The 22323-nt window shown below is 38.3% G+C and overlaps 1 protein-coding gene across 1 annotated transcript; it reads right to left on the minus strand.

Moving 5' to 3' along the window:
- Window positions 1-927: 927 nt before the first annotated feature.
- Window positions 928-19866, minus strand: LOC140167439 (alkaline phosphatase, tissue-nonspecific isozyme-like). The gene is given in 9 exon segments (XM_072190745.1): window positions 928-1211; window positions 2894-3037; window positions 3353-3544; window positions 5123-5263; window positions 8729-8807; window positions 13722-13900; window positions 17312-17486; window positions 18725-18948; window positions 19803-19866. Coding segments are annotated over 9 exon segments (1482 nt in total).
- Window positions 19867-22323: the final 2457 nt, after the last annotated feature.

Genomic DNA, 22323 nt, shown 5'->3' on the forward strand with positions numbered 1-22323 from the left:
TGTTCAACACGTATTTTCAAGTGTATGAGACCACATCTGGTTTCTTGAGAAAAATTCATTTACGGGAGATATTCATCATTTTCTAACCCAGTATCCGAAGATTTTCGTCTGATATCAAAATCGTGCATAGCAATTCACGTGTATCGATCCCGTGTATTCATTTTAATGTCTCTGCTGTACCAAATAATTATTAGCCAGGCGATGTCGGTGTGCAGCGAGCCTGTAATACCTTCCTATTATTTAAGAATGCCGGCATTCATTTATACACCTGGGTGGAGAAGAGTATTCGAGATAAAGTGCCTCACTCAAGGACACAACACAATGGCGTCACCGGGGCTCGAACCCGCAACCTTCCGATTATGAGTCGGGGTCCGTTCTGTTTGGCCATCGTGCTCCCATAGTAATGTAACACGTTCTTTAACGCAAGGCCAAAAAAGGTGTGTCTCAGTTTCCCGCATTTTGGTGCATTGTTTTATTCTTTTAATCGTATGGGATAAAATGTGGGCCAAAAATGCAATAAAATAAGAATCCCACTTCCGCTTAGCATTGTTTCGCTTAGTTTTATTGTCAGTTAAATAATGTTGTGGTAACGAAAACTAAAATAGTATCTTTTCGCTTAGGGTTTTTAGTCAAAGGAATCTGAGACAATCTTTTGTTTGCCAAACCTAATGGATTACACTGGATTTCATCTGCGCCGACCAACGATTTGACGCACAATCGGCCAATCAGATTATCGGTCTGTTACTATGATTGTCAGACGATTGATTCAGCCAATTACAACCCCGCTTCCGTGTTGTAAACAAGTGCCGTTCTTCTGTGACAAAAACTGTAGTTACAAATGTTTTTTGAAAAACCTTTCTCGCAAAATGATAAGTATAAATACGGTACTAAATGCTAATATGCAACCATGCTTTCATGCTTAAAGTCTTATTGTGACCAAAATAATGTTGTGATAATAAAAGCTAAAATAAGTAATGACCAAAAAGTCATGCTAGACACAATCGTGGCACCGCTCCTATCGTCACTATCACACTCCTTTGCGTAAGCTCCAATACAAGCTGCATATTGGACTACATGGGCGATATAATTCTGTTCGTGGGTCCCATAAATTAGATGCGCCATAGGTCCATTGGCGAAGATGGCGACATCCTCTCCACCATGTGTCTCTGAACTGAGAGGCACGAGTGCGTCTTGTACAAAGCCAACGCGTTCTGAAAAAAATAGTACAGCGAAAGCTCAAGTCGTGAGTAGAATTTGCAAACTCTGGGTTTTAGTCCCGGGGGGCCACTTACATTACGTGATGGACACCATGCTCATGTATGGACTCTCGAAACGCACCCTAAACAAGTATTTTGCCATTTTTTAACACTAAGAAAGTAAAAATTCATGTTCAGGTTCTTGTTTAATATATTAAGTAGTTTGATGTTAATGTTTTACCCTACGATTTGTTCTGATAGAAGCCAAACATAGCCTATTTCACCCTTTTTTATTTTGCCATTAAACTTTGGTACCCTAAAAAGGCCTAAGCAAGTATTTTGCTTGGGAAAGTATACCCTTTTTGACACCCTAAACAGGTACAGCGCTGTACTTGCCCAATGCTGAAAAACAACCCTTTTTACTTGTTTTTTTACACGAACATGGTGTCCACCTTGAAATACAAGTGCCCCCCCGGGGTTTTAGTCATAGTTAATAACATGTTGTATTGAAGTAGACAAAAGACCCGGACACCACTAAATTTCCAGTTTGCCGCCCTCCGTTGACCAGACCACATGTTGGTCTCGTACACAAAGGAGCACAATCCAGCTTGGAACCTGGACTAGCGATATGTATGCACATATAAACGCACGGTCCACGCACGATGTATGCAACATCGCAATCTCTCTGATATATATAAAAATGGACATACTGCAGTTACTGTCCGTTTTCCTATACACAATACACAGTGCTCTCACCATTGTCGCGTGACCTCTACAAATGATGTATGTTGGGAGAATGGACACTTGCCTAGTTAACATCACTGTGTGAAAAATAACCAGCCAATATTTTATTTATTCTCCAAAACTTCTTGCAAATATATTTTTCTAACATGACCTAAAATTACAGCTAGGTTAGATGTTCAGAAATGGTCGCACTTTTGTAAAATATGAGTGAGGGCAAGGCATAGCTAGCCAACTCCCGTGTTAATTGAATGGAGATTTGACCGAAAATATTGGTATCGGACCGCTCACTTCTGAAGGATGCCACAAAAAAACGGTAAAAGCTACATTTAAATTATTCTAAATAGGTTCTAGAAAATAAAGTTTTGTAACATGTCCTAAATTTTTAGATAATTTAGATGTTTGGAGAGGGTCGCACTTTTGTGTTTTAGGAAGGATATGTAAACGACAGATAACACCAAAAATATGAAGAAATTATTTCCAAACCGTGTTAAGTCAACAATCATTATGTTGCTGATTTTGAAGAATGCTGGTTAACAAAAAGCAGGTCTTTGTCTCATTTCGTGAACAAAAGTACACATACCATTGTTTCCTTTCGTTTCCTTTATAATCGGTTACCCAACTGAAGCTATAATACGCAAACTTTATTGCGATATCGCACATGAAAACAGTCACATGTGCACAGCCAGAGAAGATCCGATTTAATCAGTTGAGCTGTTTCAATGAGTGTTATCTTGGTTTAATAGCTTTTAATGGGGTTAAGTCCTGCAAAGGTCGAGATGAATTCTACTGTAGACATGACTGCATCATGATAAACTTAAACGCACATAATTGAAGCGTACACCGTGACCAGTCAAACAAGGACATCTCACATTTTGACAGCAATAATAAGTTTCTACTTTCAGCTTTAAAATTGAATTTTACGGATCTCTGCCGGTTTCTAGTGCATGTAGAACGGTTACCTGTATCAGTTTGTGTGAGATTTGGTCGTTTGCCAGTATCTCTGTAGCTTTCGGCGACAATGCGTCCACCACCACCGTTTGCATACGACAGTGTCGTGTAGGGTAGATCGTCGGATCCTTTCGCACCATCTACCAATCCTAGCATAACAAATTACAAACAAACAAGATGTATATCAATTTGTTCAATTATTTATCTTTGAAATCTGTACACGTTTAAATTTGAGACCATTTTCAACAAACTCTATAACCATACGTCGTAGATAGGTCAAACTATACTTTTCCTGAATCCTTATGACTAGATGAACACATTGTTGTTGTTTTTTAACCAAGTCCCCGGAATTTTGAAGTTAACCACTCATTAAAAGTTCAATGACCCTATAGCCTATAATGATTAGCTCTATAAGTACATCTCCGCCAAATATGGATAATTTGACATGAATTGCAGTCTTTTACCTAAGATTGGATTGCCCCTTGTCGGATAGCCAGAAAACGTCATGGTGTGACCATGATCAGATGTTACTATTATCAATGTATCTTCTTCATTTGTTAATTCCATTGCCTTAGCTACCGCAGCTTCCATAGCAAGAGTATCCTGAAGAGCATCTGAAGCCTTGCCTGCGTGGTGAGCCATATCAATACGTCATCCTGAAATTAAATTTATTTTGATTACATTTTTTTCGTTAAGACAATCCGGGGAATGACATATTAAGATAAGTTATCAAGTTCTAACTCAAGTATATTTGAAAATTAAACCGGAATTCGAAGTAGTTTTAATCTTTAAAAGACGTCGAATGGGTAATTAACATTGCGCAGAATTAATAAGATGTTTGATGATTATAGATCACTTTAAACCAATGGCACATTCTCCGATAAAGTGTTCAAAAAGCCAAATCTGTGTCGCCCATAGTTTCAAGTCGTATTCAGACTCGTTTCTTCAAAAAGAAATGACTTTTATTAATATAACTAATACTTCGAGTTGCTTTCTAAAACGTGTGGGGCCAGAGGTTGTAACATGCCTAGAAAGTATAAAACAATAAAGCATATGCATAATCAGCTTTATTGTTTTCCTCCATGTCGCCAGCCAAGGTGCGTTCCGTATAATGTGTCCCTGTTCGCTATACATGCGCGCATAATAATGGATTATATGTACTTTACATTAGCTGGTATCATGCCCTAATTATAAAGTATAAAACATCACAACGCAGGTAATGATGTCTTTGAGACTATGTCGCCAATATTGTTCACAGGTACGTTACCATATTTCTAATGGATAGCAATCTGTCAAAATAACTGGCTATATGTATGTTCTCATATGTGATGGATCAAGCATGCTCCATAGTTATATTATATATGTGGTACATAACACAATGGTTTCAAAGTAAAAAAAATCAGGTCTATTAATGGCAAAAAATCCTCACGTTACGTTCATGTCGTCACAGAAACGTTACCTAAATTCTACTCCCCTCGGAAAAACGCTGTGATAAATGAAGCCAAATACCATACCAGACTTTAGTACATTGGGTGATGACTGATCAAGTATGGGTATTAAGTCGGTAAATTTTTACACTTGCACGATTAAGACAAAAGTGTGAAAGGGCTTCACAGATACGTTACCACAGATACGTTACCCTCAATGCGTACAAGTAATATTGCTCAAAAATGAAGTATTGTTGAAAAATCACCCATGCATTGTTTTGTGCTCTGAAACTATTAAAGTTTACGATTCTGAATGATTTTCATGAATTCTTCGTGGTTGGAATTTTGCAATTCCCGAGACCAAACTTGAACGCTTTATCGGAGAATGTGCCCAATGACTACATTATATCTAGCGTGCATATCCTTTCCAGAAATACACGGAGACACAACTTTTGAGCGGGTAGGTGGGATACTATGGTGAGCTTACACAAATCACAGCACCCAGGATCAACTTATAATTTGGTTCACCTTAGGTTTGGTAGTGACGTCAATGCTTTTCGCGGTTTCGCCGCAAGCGTGCCAACAAACCGGATCTGTACGCGTGCGTGTACACTCAGCGCGTTTAGCTTACTCGCGTGCGAATCGATACTGCGGCGAGCGAAATACGCACATACGTCACTACCGAACTTAAGGTGAACCAAATTATAGCAAGTTTTATTCGGCCAAAATGGAACACACAGCACAGCATACAAATCTTCAGTAAGTATTCTCAAAATACCAATCTAATTATTAATCACCTGTACTTACCTTCTACCATCAGAAAGAAGCCGTCCTCATCTTTTTGTAGAATCTTAATAGCTTTTTCTGTCATCTCAGCAATGGAAGGCTCACCACCAGCATCATCGTTACGGTAGTTTTCGTATTTCATGTGACCTCTTTCAAATAACCCTTTAACAGACAAATATTACACTATTATATCGTCATAAAGACGTAACGCTGGCACATTTTGTGGTCATAAAGTTCCACAACATTTTCAGAGAATGTTGCAGAATTCAAAGCGTAAATTGGCCCAGCTCAGTCCACCCAAAATGATTTTACTAGAGCAAATGTAGCCAATTAAAGCACGCGGAATTTTTGATATTTTCTTATTTGATCATGATGCAGTCATGTCTACAGTAGAATTCATCTCGACCTTTGCAGGACTTAAACCCCATTAAAAGCTATTAAACCAAGATAACACTCATTGAAACAGCTCAACTGATTAAATCGGATCTTCTCTGGTTGTGCACATGTGTCTGTTTTATATGTGCGGTATCGCTATGAGGTGCTATAATACAGCTTCAGTTGGGTAACTGATTATAAAGGAAACGCAAGGAAACAACCCAGCAAACACAAAACGTTTTCGACATCATTCGCAAAAGGTTATAAAAGGTTGTCAAAAAACATTTAAATGTCGGGTTATATAAAGGGTATTAAGAGTATCAAACGTTTTCATTAAAAAAAAAAACATTTTTTGATAATCGACTGCTCAGCAAACAAAAATGATTTACAGAAAACGTTTAAATGTCGGGTTATATGAAGGGTATAAAAACGTTTTAATAACATTCCAAAAACATTCTTGAAAACTTGATACAAAACATTCTAAACAGAATGTTATTTTGGGGTTGAAAAAATATTTTGCGAAAAATGTTTGCCCAAAATATTTTCAATAACGTTTTAAAAACGTTTTCATGACCTTTATATAACCCGACATTTAAATGTTATTAGAAGGTTTTGAAAAAAACATTTTAAGAACATTTCTGTGTTTGCTGGTTTCAAATATTTTTACATAATGTTATTTAAGTATTGACACAATATTTGGCAAAAATGTTTGCAAAAAATAGTTTACTATAACATTTTTGAAAACATTTAAAATATTGTTGTAGTGTAGTTTTTCATACAAAACGTTTTAAAACGTTATCATGACCTTTATATAACCCGACATTTTAATGTTATTAAAACGTTTTTACCTAAACCAAAAGCCAAAATATAACTTATTTAAAACGTTTTAAAAACGTTTTTGTGTTTGCTGGGAATGGTATGTGAGCCTTTGTTCACGAAATGAGACAATGGCCTGCTTTTTGTTAACCAGCATTCTTGAAAATGAGCAACATAATGATTGTTGACTTAACGCGGTTTGGAAATAATTTCTTCATATTTTTGGTGTTATCTGTCGTTTACATATCCTTCCTAAAACACAAAAGTGCGACTATTTCCAAACACCTAAATTAGCTAAAAATTTAGTTCATGTTACAAAACTATATTTTCTAGAATTTCATAGAATAGTTTAAATGTTGCTTGTACCGTTTTTTTTGTGGCATCCTTCAGAACGGAGCGGTCCGTTACCAATATAGCTCAATATTTTCGGTCAAATCTCCATTCAATTACACTCTAAAAAATACCCATTCAAAAATGAATACAATCTATTCAAATTTGAATAGGTAAACATGTACACCGGGCAAAATGAATAGAAAATTCTATTCAAATAAATGATCCCAAATTCTATTCAAAAATGAAGAGGTCACTTGTCAGAAAATGAACAGTTTACTAGTTACAGTTGATTAGAATCTATTCAATTTATTTGAATCTATTTGACTCTAGTCAAAAGGGAACGAGTTTGGGGAAATATGCCTGGAGATGCATCATCTCTTGTCCGCTTCGCGCTAAGAGAGGAACACTACGACCCATCACCGTGGTGTTGAATAGCCATCAAGTGTGTTTGATAACATAAAAGTACTGTCTTGAAAGGGGATAGCAGAAAAGGTATTTGCTTGAAAATATAAAATCTATGGTGTTAAATAGCGTTTGCCCTGTTTTCTTCATCCGTGGTTTTGTTTCCTATTATTTCAACTGAGTATAATATTTAGGATTTAGGAAGATCCTCCAAACACTTTCTTACCAGTGCCTATGTCCCCACCGTACTGTACAAATGTGTAATGGCGGCCGACCAAGAAGCAAAAGACCCCGGATACAGCAGCGTGCGTACTCCTGACCAATGAAATCCCTCATTATCGTTGACGTCATTTTGATGAGTGTGTCGATTCAAAGTTTTCTGCGATGTTGATACTAAATCGCATCAAACGGTATGATTCGATTTAAAAATGATAAGGGATCTATTCAAATTGACGAGTTTCTATTTAAAGAAAAATGAATAGCCTTTCTGTTCAAAAAAATGAATAGGCCGTCATTAGAGTGTAACACGGGGAGTTGGCTAGCTATGAGCTAGCTATGCTTTGCCCTCACTCATATTCTACGAAAGTGCGACTATTTCTGAACTTGTAACCTAGCTGTAATTTTAGGTCATGTTAGAGAAATATATTTGCTAGAAGTTTGGAGAATAGTTAAAATATTGGCCGGTTATTTTTCACACAGTGATGTTAACTAGGCAAACGCAATATACTTCTAACATACACTATTTGTAAAGGTCGCGCGTCAATGGTGAGAGCACTGTGTATTGTGTATAGGAAAACGGACAGTAACTGCAGTATGTAATATTTAAATCGTGGTGGCTATCGGTATAAAAGGTGGTGCAATCAGCAATTTGTTTTAAATTGATTGATTTCTCTGATTGATTTCACTAAATTTGTTTATTTTGTGCCAGTTTATTTCAAGGGGCAGTTTATTGAGCAAGGAATACACTTTTTCTCAAATTTGCATTTTTGCATACGCTATTTACGTTATGTGTGGTGCTGTGACCTTGAAAATGATCCTATTAACTTGAATCTTTGTTCATGGATGACCAAAAAACAAAAACGCAGTGATTTTTTAGTGCGCTACGCACGCACAGGCACAACACAGACGTTTATCCACAAGCCTCAGCACACTTTACAGGTTGTCGTTTACCACTACGGCCCACAACGCAGGGACATACTAGACATTCCACAATTGACCAGTGCTCTCCCCTCTCCATACAAATATGCTGCTTCTCTCAGATTGTTTGGAATAAAAACATTTGATTTTGGAGTCAATCGCTAGCTATTATATCCAAGGCTCAATCAGTCACTGGAACCGATCGAATTCGGTGTTGAAATGAGCAACTTGTGATATTTAGTAAATTTCAGACAAAACATACATACTGTATTCTTTTTAAATCCTGGTGTTAAACTTATGCTTGAAAGTTAGCCTTCTAGTGTAGGATTCTCGATTTGGCAACTTTCCAGCTTTTCAAAGTAATATAGTTCGCTAATGAAAGATGTTTCACAACTTTCTAAGGCACATCATACGAGAACTTGGTTTGACATTTGGCAGTCGGAAGTGCCTTGGATCGTGAGCCTTAAGCCGGGCCCATCTGGCCCTGTTGTTCCGGCCCTGGTACTTTACGCGCTTGATATAACTATTCATAAACACTCTTCGGACGTTAATGTGTCATCTTACCCATTAAATAATCTGTATCTTCTGGATCTACAGCATTGAAGTCTTCCAGATTCCATACATACTTGGCCCTTTCTGTGTCCTTTCCTTCTTATTTTCCTTCTTAACTTATTTCTTGACTTATTAATTTATTTTTTATTTATTTAATTATTTATCTATTGACTCATTCATTTCTTGATTAGCTTTGCAGTTGAAACCTGCAAAAGGGTAGGCCAACCTCCGCGCCTGTTACAGGCAGGTCGTTAATGCCCCGAAAAGCAAATCTTTTTGACTCCTATTCAGGTCAGGGGCGTAACCAGACCTGACCTTCCGGGGGGGGGTCAAGATTGAAAAATTCCCCAATTTCTGATCAAAAGTTTTAGTATTTATGTTCGAGAGAAAGCTCGCATCGCGAGCGGCTTGCCGCGAAGCGTTAAACGGTTGGAGTCCAGGGGCAAAGCCCCGGCGGGGGTCAAAGGGGTGGAGCGCCCTGAAGCTCCTGGTCTTTGGCATATTAGAAGCTAAAAAATCTGTGTTTCAGAGCACAATTTTCACAATGAAAGTAGTATAGATCTTCTTCCCTCTTTCTTTCCCTTTTCTTTTCTCCCTTGAGTCCCTTCCCCTTTCCTCTTCTTCCGTCCCCTTTTTCCCTTTTTTTTCTTCCTCCCCTCTCTGATCTTCCCTCTTTCTTTCCCTTTTTTCTCTTCTCCTTCCCCTTTTTTCTCTTCTTTTTTCTTTTCTTTTTTCCCTTTTTTCTTCCTTCTTTTTCTCCTTTCCCCCTTTTTCCCCTTCCCAATTTTTTTGCTCTTCTCAGTTTTTTTTTGTGCGGGCCCCCACTGGTTAAGCCACTGCTCCTATTTAGACCCATTTATACGGATATTAAATCATGACAATAGTTCAATGGAGTTTACCTATTATGATTTTATTAACTTCGTTAAATTCTCTAAATTTTTCTTACCTTAATCAACGGGATATACTTATTAACAGTCGGGCAACGCTGTGAATTGTAGAAATATATCTTTCTCAGGTTCATAGTTTTATATTCGAAGCCGCATATATTTTGACGCCCAAAAAGTATTCGAAGCCGAATATTCGCCTTTGAATATGAACCGGCCTTAATGTGCATAATCACAGGTGGAAAAGGACAAAAAGGACATTGTCAACAACATCTAGAAACACTGGAGAATCATCAGTCAGTCTACCAACAGCATTACATCGCTGATCATCCATGACGGAGAATGGTTTCTCTGAAATATTCGGTTCAAAAAGTGAGTGTTGTTGACCAGTTTTAAAATTATACCTTTGATGTCTATTCCCAACACTTATAAATCTCTTCATTCGCCATAATGTTAATATTTTTACAACAATTAGCGTCCTCAATTTCTAAAAAAGTAATTTGTAAGTGTTGAAATAGAATATAGATTAAATAAATGGGGAAAAAATAACATCATAAATAAGCAGAAAGTAAAATTATACTTCTCAAATTTGGTATACTCACCGGAGCACTTTCACTGGGTCAACCAGGGAACTTACTATGATATCGGGAATTGCCTGTCACGCATGATGGCACACAGTGACGTGGGCCATAATGCCCTGTCATACGTCCATGCCGCTTACCGCTACGGCAAGCAGCAAGACGTATCAACCAATGACAGGCTTCGAGTGTGTCCGTTTGTCCGCAATGTGCGTACATCTCGCCGCTCACCGGCAAGCGGCACAAAATTATGAAACAAGTTGGTCGGACCTCATGTCTAAAATAATAACTGACATAGGTCATTCTTCACTCATACCTCCCGACACTGAGACACAGTGTCATCGCCCCGATATCTTCATGGCAGAAATCGCCATGGTAGGTTGAATCCACCGCCACGCATGGCCATTTTGTTCCGACCTGTTTAATAGTTTTGAGACGCATAATGGGCCGAAGGACATCTGACTAAGGCTACTGACAATAGCCCGGTGACTGACCTCGCTGTGTGTAAGTGGGCATGGTATACGCCATAGTTCATCTGCTTTTAGACTACCTCCACGATTGGCCCACACTGCACTATAGTTCTCCACATATAAAATCAGAATTTTTGTCAAGTTTTTGAGTTCAAGACGCAGGCTTCTTTCTCAAGACGCCAGCTAACGACTATCATATCCGTTGAACATATATATTCAGGTGCAAGGAACCAAATATGGTTTCTTTAGACGAAATCATTTACGGGAGATATTCATCATTTTCTACCCCGGTATTCAAAGATTTTCGTCTAAATATCAAATCGTGCATAGCACATTCACGTGTATCGATCCCGGGTATTGATTTTAGTATCTCTGCAGTACCAAGTAATTATTAGCCAGGCGATGTCGATGTGTGAGATCTAACCCCGGAACAACCCTCCACAATCTCACTCCCGATGACGTAATCGTGAAGAAGTTTAATTTATTCTAATTCAACGAGGGCAGTATCAACCGAATAAATTTCCAAATATCCTTCCTGACATGCATTGTAGCCAAGTCCGTAGAAGATTATTATTCTTGTGATCCACACACGATGTACACATATGCATTTGGCCACATTTTAGTATACGATAAATACGAATTTATTAAACACTAGCGGGATACCCGCGCTTCGCGCGGGTCCCCGCTAGATGAGTAAATGGGAGCGTTCACTATAACAGGACGAATTACAGAACAGGTAGAATCATCGAAAAGATACATTTTATTTATATAAATCTGTCTCTTCTTACATTTCCTTTTTTCCTTTCTTTTCAGTTTCTTCTACATGGGGCTATTTTGCTTACATTAAAAATTAAAAAATTTTTGCTGCTTTATAGTATGTCTACCGCTTCATTAATATACAACACACATATTTTTCCCGTATACACCAATCCGAGAAGCGTTTACTGTATTTGGCCCTCTATTGACGGCAACACAGATGTACCAGAGCGGGAGATTTAATTCGTAATTCAATACTCATGATTGTGTATTGAATATCACTATTGTGTACAATTCCCGGGTACAATTCTGCATAGCACACAATAAATAATGGATGGAACCCCCGACCTCGGGACACCGCAGTTTTACATCGGGGACACCGCAGTAATGGCGAAGTCGGATAGGTGTATACGTCCTCTCATAGCGTGTATGCGGCCAGACGTGTTCATCTTTATCATAATCCTGTGACCCGTCCATGTACCTTTTTGTCCTTTAATTTTTATTTATTTTTCCTTCTTTCTGTATTATCATGTCCACTGGTCTCTGGCTCGCAAGTCGCGTGGCCCTGCGCCGTTTACTCGCGCATTGGCGCAGTGCGCATTACGCTCGCGCGCCGGCGCGCTGCCTGCCAGCTGCAGTGACGCGCAGGCTGGCAACTGATTTTCATAACAAAACCCCGTTTTTACCCATATTTTCACTGTTTTTGCACCCAATTCTTGACCGATTTCAACCAAATATAGTCGAGGCAATTTCCCGTATATTCCTCGATCTCCCGTATGAATTTGGCGACATTTGGATCGAAACTGACGGAGCCTTTTACATATGCCACATACATACATACATACATACACACAACATTAGCCTATTTATAGTAAGACTAGCGGGATATTTGCGCTTCGCGCGGGTCCCCGCTAGATGAGTAAATGGGAGCGTTCACTATAACAGGAAGAATTACTGGACAGGTAGAATCATCGAAAAGATACATTTTGATTTTCCGTTTCCATGTTATTTATTTATTTAAACCCGTTTTTATTTTTTTTTCTAAATCTGTTATTTGTTACATTTCCCTTTTAGCTTCATTTTTTATTTGCTGCTTGTGATTTCCCGTTTCCATGTTTTTTATTTAATTCTGTTATCATTATTATAGCTTCTTTTTTTCTTACATTTCCTGATTAGTTTCTTTCCTTCTTTGTTTCGTTCCGTTTCATTTACTTAATTTAACCCGTTGGCCTAATTACTCGTACCGGTACCTCTTTTGTCATTTTAATTTCATTTTTCTTTATAGTATAGGTCTACCGCTTCATTTTGTTTATACAACACACATATTTTTCCTGTATACGTCCTCTCAGAGCGTGTATGCGGACGTGTTCATCTTTATCATAATCCCGTGACCCGTCCATGTACCTTTTTGTCCTTTAATTTTTATTTATTTTTCCTTCTTTCTGTATTATCATGTCCACTGGTCTCTGGCTCGCAAGTCGCGTGGCTCTGCGCCGTTTACGCGCGCATTGGCGTAGTGCTCATTACGCTCGCGCGCCGACGCGCTGCCTGACAGCTGCAGTGACGCGCAGGCTGGTAACTGATTTTCATAACAAAACCCTGTTTTTACCCATATTTTCACTGTTTTTGCAGCCAATTCTTGACCGATTTCAACCAAATAAAGTCGAGGCAATTTCCCGTATATTCCTCGATCTCCCGTATGAATTTGGCGACATGTGGATCGAAACTGACGGAACCTTTTACATATGCCACATACATACATAGATACATACACACAACATTCCCCTATTTATAGTAAGATGATGGTAACAAATATTCTCTAGCAAATCGGTTATACGATCAAACTAATAGGCATATTATAAATTCGGGATATTAAATATCTTCCTGACCAGCCCGATCTGCGCATGGTCAAAGACGATTCCTTACTAGCCACAGACCGTCCGCTGGAATTAATTAGAACATGAACTATTCGTTATATTGGTCAAACCTCATGTCTTTGTATCGACTGTGACCTTTAGTCCCCGACATTGCCCTTATGAACTCATATCCTCCTAGGTCAACTGGCGTCTTCAGCGGATGTTATTGCTCTGAAGATTTGATGTTGCTAGTGGTGTTGTTGTACATGACAGTGAACCGGTGAGTGTAACAAATTTGAGTAACGTAGAAGTATTGCTTTCTATTTACGTTTACCGCTACGTATGAATATATATCATTATATCATAAATAAGGCTATAAGTATTTACACTTACACCCAAGACCAAAATATTACAACCAAACAGCCGTGAATTATCTGACAACATCCTACTTCTTTTCTTACCTGTATTTCTTTATTATTGCCTTCCAATAGTTGAGCGGCTATATCGATACATCCAGCCGGGCGTTCATCCAAAGGAATATCCCCATCGCTCTCCCAATCTCTGTCTGGGGAATGGGCATAGAGACTCGCCGGTGTAGCGCCCGTCACTTTTGTCGTGGAAACAAAACCAACAGCTTTACCTTTATGAAAAGAGACGAGTTTTACTTATTATAATATCAAGGTTGTTCTGTGAGTCTGACCACCTCCACTCCATGGTCTGACCTACTGGAGGTATTAAAAACTTCGGTCGAAGTTTTGCCACAAGTTTAAAAAAATAACGGTTAGTTCATGAAAAAGAAGAAGTGAAATTTAGCAAAACGCGACGAGGTTTATTTGCCCGTAAGAGAGCTCTATTGTTCCGCTATTGTATCCGCTATTGTATCCACTATTGTATTCTATTCATAAAAGCTACTGCAAGAATCGCGGCAATCCCTGATCTTGCATGTGTCTACCGCCGGCGTTTCGCATTTATTAACATTCAAAATGATCCCATACTCTTACATTTATAGTCTTATTAGTGCTTTTTATATAATATTCAGAAATTGCAATTCTGAAAACTACAAACTTTGAAAGTGAAATATATTTACCATCGAAAATATATCATACTTAAATTCTATACAATCTATAGATACCCAACCCAGAAGTACCCATTTATTTTCTAAATATTTGAGTGAACACGATAATGCGATTGATTTTCTTACACGTAAAATACGGCCAATTCAGAGAGAAAATCTTGTTTCACGTATAGGCCCAGCTAAGGGCCTACTATAGACATTTTCTTTTTGTTGGCTGGCCGCTGACCCGGGCCGCTGAGCTACATCTTTTTACTAATTATAGATACGTCAAAACGTGTTCCCATGTTGAAAGTGTACAAGCTATTTCTACTTGCTTTAGAGAGAGCACAATTGAATGAAGACGATTTATTTATGCCAGGATTTCATTTAATATAACTATTTTTATTTTAATAATACCCCATACCTAACAAGAACATAAGGAAATATTGTAAAGGCCATAAATATACGCACTCATGCATAGGGAGACAAACATGATAAAGTTAATCTGTTCTTTTCATTCTCGTTCATTAACCTTTGGAACTTGGTGTTGTTCAACGATGTTTTAATATAAAATTATACACTGACGTTTCGTACAAAAGTACTTTATCAAAGTAAGCAAAATAGAGAATGTCTGTGAGCGCGGAAAATAAAAATGAGAAACGCGATGTTAAAAGGTGCGTACTAGAAATGGCGCAACACGCAAATTAAAGCAGCGCGAGCGAAAGCAGTCGCAGACAAACTCTAGATATTAAATGAAATGCAAAGAAAGAGGAAGAGAGACTGATGAAAATAAAGGAAGAAAGTAAAGAATGAACAAAACATAGAAAATAGAAAGAAAGAAAAAAAGAAAGGAGGAAAGAAAGAAAGGAAGGAAAAAGAAATGAGAAGAAAGAAATAAAGAAAGGAAAAACGAAAGGAAAGAATGAAAGTAGGCCTATGAAAGAAAGAAAGAAAATAAGAAAGAAAGAAAGAAAGAAAGAAAGAAAGAAAGAAAAAAAAAAGAAAAAACAGGAAGAAAGAAAGAAAGAAAGAAAGAAAGAAAGAAAGAAAGAAAGAAGGAGAGAAAGAAAGGAAGGAAGGAAGAAAGAAAGAATGAAAGAAAGGAAAATGAAAAGAGAAGAAAGAAATAAAGAAAAGAAAAAGAACTAAAAAGGAAAGGAATAATGAAAGTAGGCCTATGATAGAAAGAAAGAAAAACGAAAGAAAGGAGGTAAGAAAGAAAGAGAGAAAGAAAGAAGGGGAGAAAGAAAGAAAGAAAGAGAGAAAGAAAGAAAGAGAGAAAGAAATTAATACAAAAAACTGCTATAATGGAGAGAATGAAGATCTACCAAATGGGCAGGGCGTGACCAAAAGGAAATTAAAGTTTGAATGCAGAAAATTGGACATTAAGTCCGATGCTATCAGGGCCAGCAAGGGTGCCGTAATGGCATATAGTATGTATATGAATGGATGAAATAAATTGATTGATTGATTGTATGTTGTTCCTTCAACCAACGCTAGTGATCTGGACCTGAGGTTTGGAGAAGGCCAGTGACTTTATATATTTTCTAAGACATTAGATCTGTTTAATAATTTATTTCATTCAAAAAGAAAAACGTCAAGTGTTCAAACTTTAAAGCTCTTTTTCTCGAAACAGCGATTTTAATTTCAAGTTAGATCATTTTACCAAATCAGGGCCGAATTAGGCTGTTTAGCTTAATCATGTGAAGTGACCTCTTGAAATGATATTACACTGATCAGACTGATCTTTATGTTATTACAGTGAGGCCCACATACAAAGTTCAACCAAAAGTGAACGATGTTATAGCTTGGAGGGCTAACAAACCAACACCGCCAAATTCGACTGACGTGTGTACAACGTGGGAAGCTATGAGGAAATTGAACACTCGTTGTCTGATCATGCATGTGTTTATGGTTATGGATAACGGTTACTTAGCAACTCTCGTTCTGCTTGGGTTTATTGAATACACTCTATATATAGTCATCAATATGTCGTTTCCAGTCCCTCGCTGAACTATTGGGTTCAGCTATTAATTTTTTTAATAATTCTTACCCCATGCAGCTGATTGGGGTGGTTACGGGTCGTCAAAACCACTAACCGCGAAATGAGGATATCGAACTAGTTTGCCCCGCAGGGTTAAAAAGAACCACAAACCGCGAAATATGGATATCCAACTAGTTTGCCCTCGAAGCTTCAAAAACCACTCATCCCGAAATATGGCTATCCAACTAGTTTACCCGCAGGGCTACAAAGAACCATTAACCGCGAAATATGGATATCCAACTAGTTCGCCTCGCATGGCTACAAAGAACCACTTACTGCGCAATATTTTTTCCTCAAAAAAAGAATTAATATCTACCAAAAAACGTTTCAAAACGTAAAAGGGGCCAAAGTTTAAAAATCTTTCCTGTGTGGCTTTTCACCCTTTTTTAAACTTGGTCCCATTTATGAAAGTTTCTAAAGACACATATGAAGTCATCTTTAGGCTACTTGTTTGTTTTCTTAGTTGTCATTGTTCATTTTGTAGAGTAAATGAATTAATGTTCGTGCGTGATTGAAGTTTTTCCGTAAAGACGTTATAATGTATTTTGATTTAAGCAAAAGTAGCAAATACTCACTTTGTTAAATTCTTCATCGTCTTGTGCGATTCTGCGCCTCATGTACAGATGTGGGGCCTATATGCAAGTTGACAGACAGTCAATTTGCTAAGTATATATACTACTCTACTACTCTCTATGAACACGCAATATAAAACATAAACCTTCAAATGATTTTGATAATACATAGCCTATGCTTTTGAACAGTCTTAAACCTAATTGTAGAAATTACTACTATACTGAATGGGACCAAGTTTAAAAAAGGGTGAAAAGCCACACAGGAAAGATTTTTTAAACTTTGGCCCCTTTTTACGTTTTGAAACGTTTTTTGGTAGATATATATATATATATGAATGTTTAATTATCACCATGATAACCGAACTGGTTTGTTTTTAATACCTGCTCGATGTGAATGAGTAAAGACGGAGTCCACAGCGGCATTGGCGGCGGAGGAACAGTTACCAACTTCGACTTGATCGTCAACACCGACAACTCCAGATTTGGTTTTCACTCCACAGAAAAATGCTGTTGCGGTGCCAGCTGAATCAGGCGTTTGTCGATCCGTTGTTAAGGTCTGTATTGTAAGAGAAGTTGTAACAGTACTTTTAGCGTGACGATCATGATGCAGTCATGTCTACAGTAGAATTCATCTCGACCTTTGCAGGACTTAAACCCCATTAAAAGCTATTAAACCAAGATAACACTCATTGAAACAGCTCAACTGATTAAATCGGATCTTGTCTGGTTGTGCACATGTGTCTGTTTTATATGTGCGGTATCGCTATGATGTGCTATAATACAGCTTCAGTTGGGTAACTGATTATAAAGGAAACGCAAGGAAACAATGGTTTGTGGACCTTTGTTCACGAAATGAGACAATGGCCTGCTTTTTGTTAACCAGCATTCTTGAAAATGAGCAACATAATGATTGTTGACTTAACACGGTTTGGAAATAATTTCTTCATATTTATGGTGTTATCTGTCGTTTACATATCCTTCCTAAAACACAAAAGTGCGACTATTTACAAACACCTAAATTAGAATTTCATAGAATAGTTTAAATGTAGCTTGTACCGTTTTTTTGTGGCATCCTTCAGAACGGAGCGGTCCGTTACCAATATAGCTCAATATTTTCGGTCAAATCTCCATTCAATTAACACGGGGAGTTGGCTAGCTATGAGCTAGCTATGCTTTGCCCTCACTCATATTCTACGAAAGTGCGACTATTTCTGAACATCTAACCTAGCTGTAATTTTAGGTCATGTTAGAGAAATATATTTGCTAGAAGTTTGGAGAATAGATTAAATATTGGCCGGTTATTTTTCACACAGTGATGTTAACTAGGCAAATGCAATATACTTCTAACATACACTATTTGTAAAGGTCGCGCGTCAATGGTGAGAGCACTGTGTATTGTGTATAGGAAAACGGACAGTAACTGCAGTATGTTTTAGCATCAGAAAAACACGGGAAAATCACTTTTTTATTATTTGATGAACTACAATCACGAAGAGATGTCTATGTTGATTTGCATCAAGACTTTAGGCCCCATATAGCATTTAGTTATATAAAGCTGGTTATAATAAGATTTATCAGTATGCTTCGACTATATTTATAAATACATATTTATAAATACGCACGTGACCACCAACAGCATGAAGTTCCACCTTAAAAAGGAATGGGACGTCCAACGGGAAATAGCATGTGATGGGGTGATATAGTGGACATTAAGTTCTTCTTCTTTTTGTAAAAATCCTTCTTGGGTCTTTGCTTGCTGAATTGTTCATTTGTTTATGTGTTTGTTTTAGTTACCTTGGACAGGCCAGCGCTGGAGAACGTTTCCCAACTAAGAACCGTTTCCTCCCCAGTATTACCAGCCTGTTGACCTTTCAGAATTCTTGCTGCCGTCAGCGTCGTCACCGTCATACCATCACCGAGGAAAAATACTACATTTTTTGCAACATTCTGGTTGAGATACTGCAAATTCAAGGCTTTCTGTAAGTTGTTGTAAGCAAGGTCGTTCCAATAATCTCTACCTATGAGACATAAAAATGTGATCGCAAATATTCATTCCTTCAATGCCACAATGAATGAAAGAATGACTTGATGTGTACCAAAGATTACTATTTTACCCCGCTTCAGCCTTATTTGTCCCGGCAACATTTCATGCATATTGTCCTGAGTATAGTAGGCCTACTATGTTCGCTAGTGCTGAGGTTCGTTAGTCCAAAATTAAGGTTCGCTAGATTTAGATTTAAGGTTCAGGGTACTAGGGAATTTTGCGGACTAGCGGCCTATTTTTTCCTTCTTTTTTTTTTTTTTTGACTAGCGAACCCTGGGCAGTAGCGTCTGAGGGCAGGGGGCCTAGGGTACGTCCCCTCGGCGCCACCCATAGGGGGAGTCGAATACGCGGATTTAGGGTTTCTCTACCGGAAGTCAATTTGTGCCGAAATTCCTTCACACAATACAATATGCGTATTGCATAACAAAGAATATTGATTAACCTCCGAACTGTATCTATTGTTATGCAAAACGCTTATTGCATTGTGGGAAGGAATTGGCCAATTCAGCTATGACCGATTCTGCGCCCCTCCAAGCGATGAAAGCTTCCCTGGTGAGAGTAAGCTCAAAATCATTTGAAGCATCAATATTTAAGACCGATATTCAACTTCATTATAACCAAAATAAATTAGCGATAGACCCTATTAATTGTGCAAAATTGTTTCCAGAATCGGTGGTATGCGCCATTATGTATTGGGTGCCACAGCCCCTAGCTACTCCATCGACCCTGGGACTATGCAACCCCAATTTTTTCAGAGTAAAATCCTAATAACACTGCACTGCTGACAGAAAGAATGTTTTGCAGAAATTATTCTACCGACGTACTTACTCTGCGCATCTGTGGATAATACCGCACATCCTGCCACGAATACCAAAGACAAAATCACATTCATATTTGAAGTAGTAATTTACAATCAAGTATTGTAAATCAAAAAACTTATTCGAAGATCAGATGGTAAGTATGAATGATGGTTACAATAGCTACGATAAATTTGTCCGTGGAAACTATGTACCAGAGAGGCTGACCCTCAAATGAGACCTGAGCGCAAGAAGATCGTAAGTCCACTTGGCCCCTCTACATGTATACACTAAAGTTACGTATAGTTTCTAGGGTTTTGTAATGTTTGATACATGTTCCAGGGTGAAAACATCATGAAAGGTTGTAAAAGATTTGTTTTGGCCCCTGAACATGTATAAAAACATTACCAAATTATACGAAACTATACGCAACTTTAGTGTATACATGTTGAGGGGCCAAGTGGACTTACGGTCTTCTTGCGCTCAGGTGTTCAATTTAAAAAGGGTCAATCAATACTAGAAACTTTTTGGTTTAAAATTCCTGTAACCATAGAAACTCCGTATATATTGCGTACAGTTGCTTTAGGTCAATTAGAGATTCAATTGGGTGCAGGCCAATGGGAATAATATTATTCTGGTATAGGTTAGAAGGTCTCGGTTGGGATTGAGCTTGTTGAGTGGATCATGGCCCGGGATCATAATTGCATTGAAGTAGGTTAAAGTAAGAGTTAAACCAAGTTCATTCATCATGTTCAACTTCATAGTATTAAGGGGTGGTGCAATAATTATGTGTACCCCGGGGTGGTGAATTAGCTTGAATTATAGTGGGGGCAAAGTTTTTGGCAGACCAAAGGGGTGGGGGGGGGGGCGCCCGGGCTGGGCACTCAACATTAGAAGTGACGGGTATGTGCCTACCGGCGTTGCGAAGTAGGGGTCTATCGGGTACAAAACGTTGTTTTAAAAAAGGGGTCATTGGGTACAAACAAAATGAAAAAGGGGATCATTGGGTATAACATTATGAAAAAAGGGGGTCATTAAGTATGTCATTTAAAAAAAGAGGTCATTGGGTAGCAAAACTTTGAAAAAATGAAGCAAAATTCTATTTCTTGATCCAAATTTTCAATACAAATCTGCTAAATATTGTGGTATTTTGATGATGCAATTCTAGAAAAAAGGGGGTCATTGGGTAACCGCGCGACCAAAAAAAGGGGGTCAATGGGTAGCCGTACCTAAAAAAAACGGGGGCCATCGGGTATGACTTTTAAAAAGGGGGTCATCGGGTATAGTTGACTTCAAAAGAGGGGGCCTATTGACAGGCACATACCGTCACTTCTAAAGTTGAGTGCCCACCCGGGGGGGGGGCGGGGGCAAGCATTTTTTGACAGGTTGGAAGGGGGTTCAAGGATTTTGGCAGGTCAAAAAAGGGGGGGCAAGCAATTTTGGCACAGATATTTTGGGCACCGTTTCTACGCCCTAAAATTAAAAAGGTGTAGGAAAACATTAGGAACACGTTCAAATATGCAAAATTTCCTGCTCGCTGCGCTCACTTGATAAGACAATTTATGGTTTTAAATTCAGGTTCCCCATAGGCCTAAACTTAGTGTGTAAAGGAGAGGGGGCAAAGTCAAAGGGTGGAGGGTTTTTGACACGTCAAAGCGACGCAAAGATTTTTTTGACATGGCCAAAGGGAGGGGGGACAAGCAATTTTTGGCAGACCACGTTGAGAATTCACCACAAATGGTCATGTATAAAACGACATTTGGCTCTGGTAACAGTGTCTAAAAGCTCTGAGTTTATAAAAAACAACAGCGGCGCATTATTCAGGGGATTTCAAGTGGGTGATTATTGATTGGCAAGTGCCATATTGGGCATAAGTGCAGTCCACCATTCAATGTGGAGGATAGGCTACACTTTATCGATTGATTTTGCTGGAGTAATTTCCTGTTAACCAGGTTTAAGTACTGCAAAGGTCGAATCATGTTTGCTATGCAGCATAACTGCACTATGAAATCTGTCTGTTTCTGTAAGATGCTCAGATCATAGCTATCCAGAAACGGTGTTATGGTACGATTGGCACACGGTCTGTTTGGAAAGCAAGATGATGTTGCGAAGACACAGACACCATGAAATTCCGAATATACGAAAAAAATTCAAAAGTACTACCTCCATCGTCACATCTCTGTTATTCAACATGTCAGGATATTGAAATTACCCAGGATTATACTCTTACATCTGAGCTATAAATAGTTATTTGATGAAAATGTGATTTGTGGTTGTTTAAATATGTTAGTTAAAGCGAATACAGATTTGGAACGTCGGAAACTGTTAAAAACAGAAGCCAAAAGTTTAGTAAAAAGTCGTATTGCAGCTTTGGATAATTTCTATTAAAATGTTAAGATGCGATTTGAGCTCCCTGACATGCCTTCGGACTTCAAAACAAAATAAAACATGTTTCGTATGAGAAGCAAAATCTCAGGGGTTCAACAGACACACACATATTAGTGAAATTCGCCAGACCACGTTTAAGGGTAAGTTCGTAATTACGTCCATAG

Source organism: Amphiura filiformis, chromosome 13, assembly GCF_039555335.1.
Source record: "Amphiura filiformis chromosome 13, Afil_fr2py, whole genome shotgun sequence".
NCBI classification, from domain to species: Eukaryota; Metazoa; Echinodermata; class Ophiuroidea; order Amphilepidida; family Amphiuridae; genus Amphiura; species Amphiura filiformis.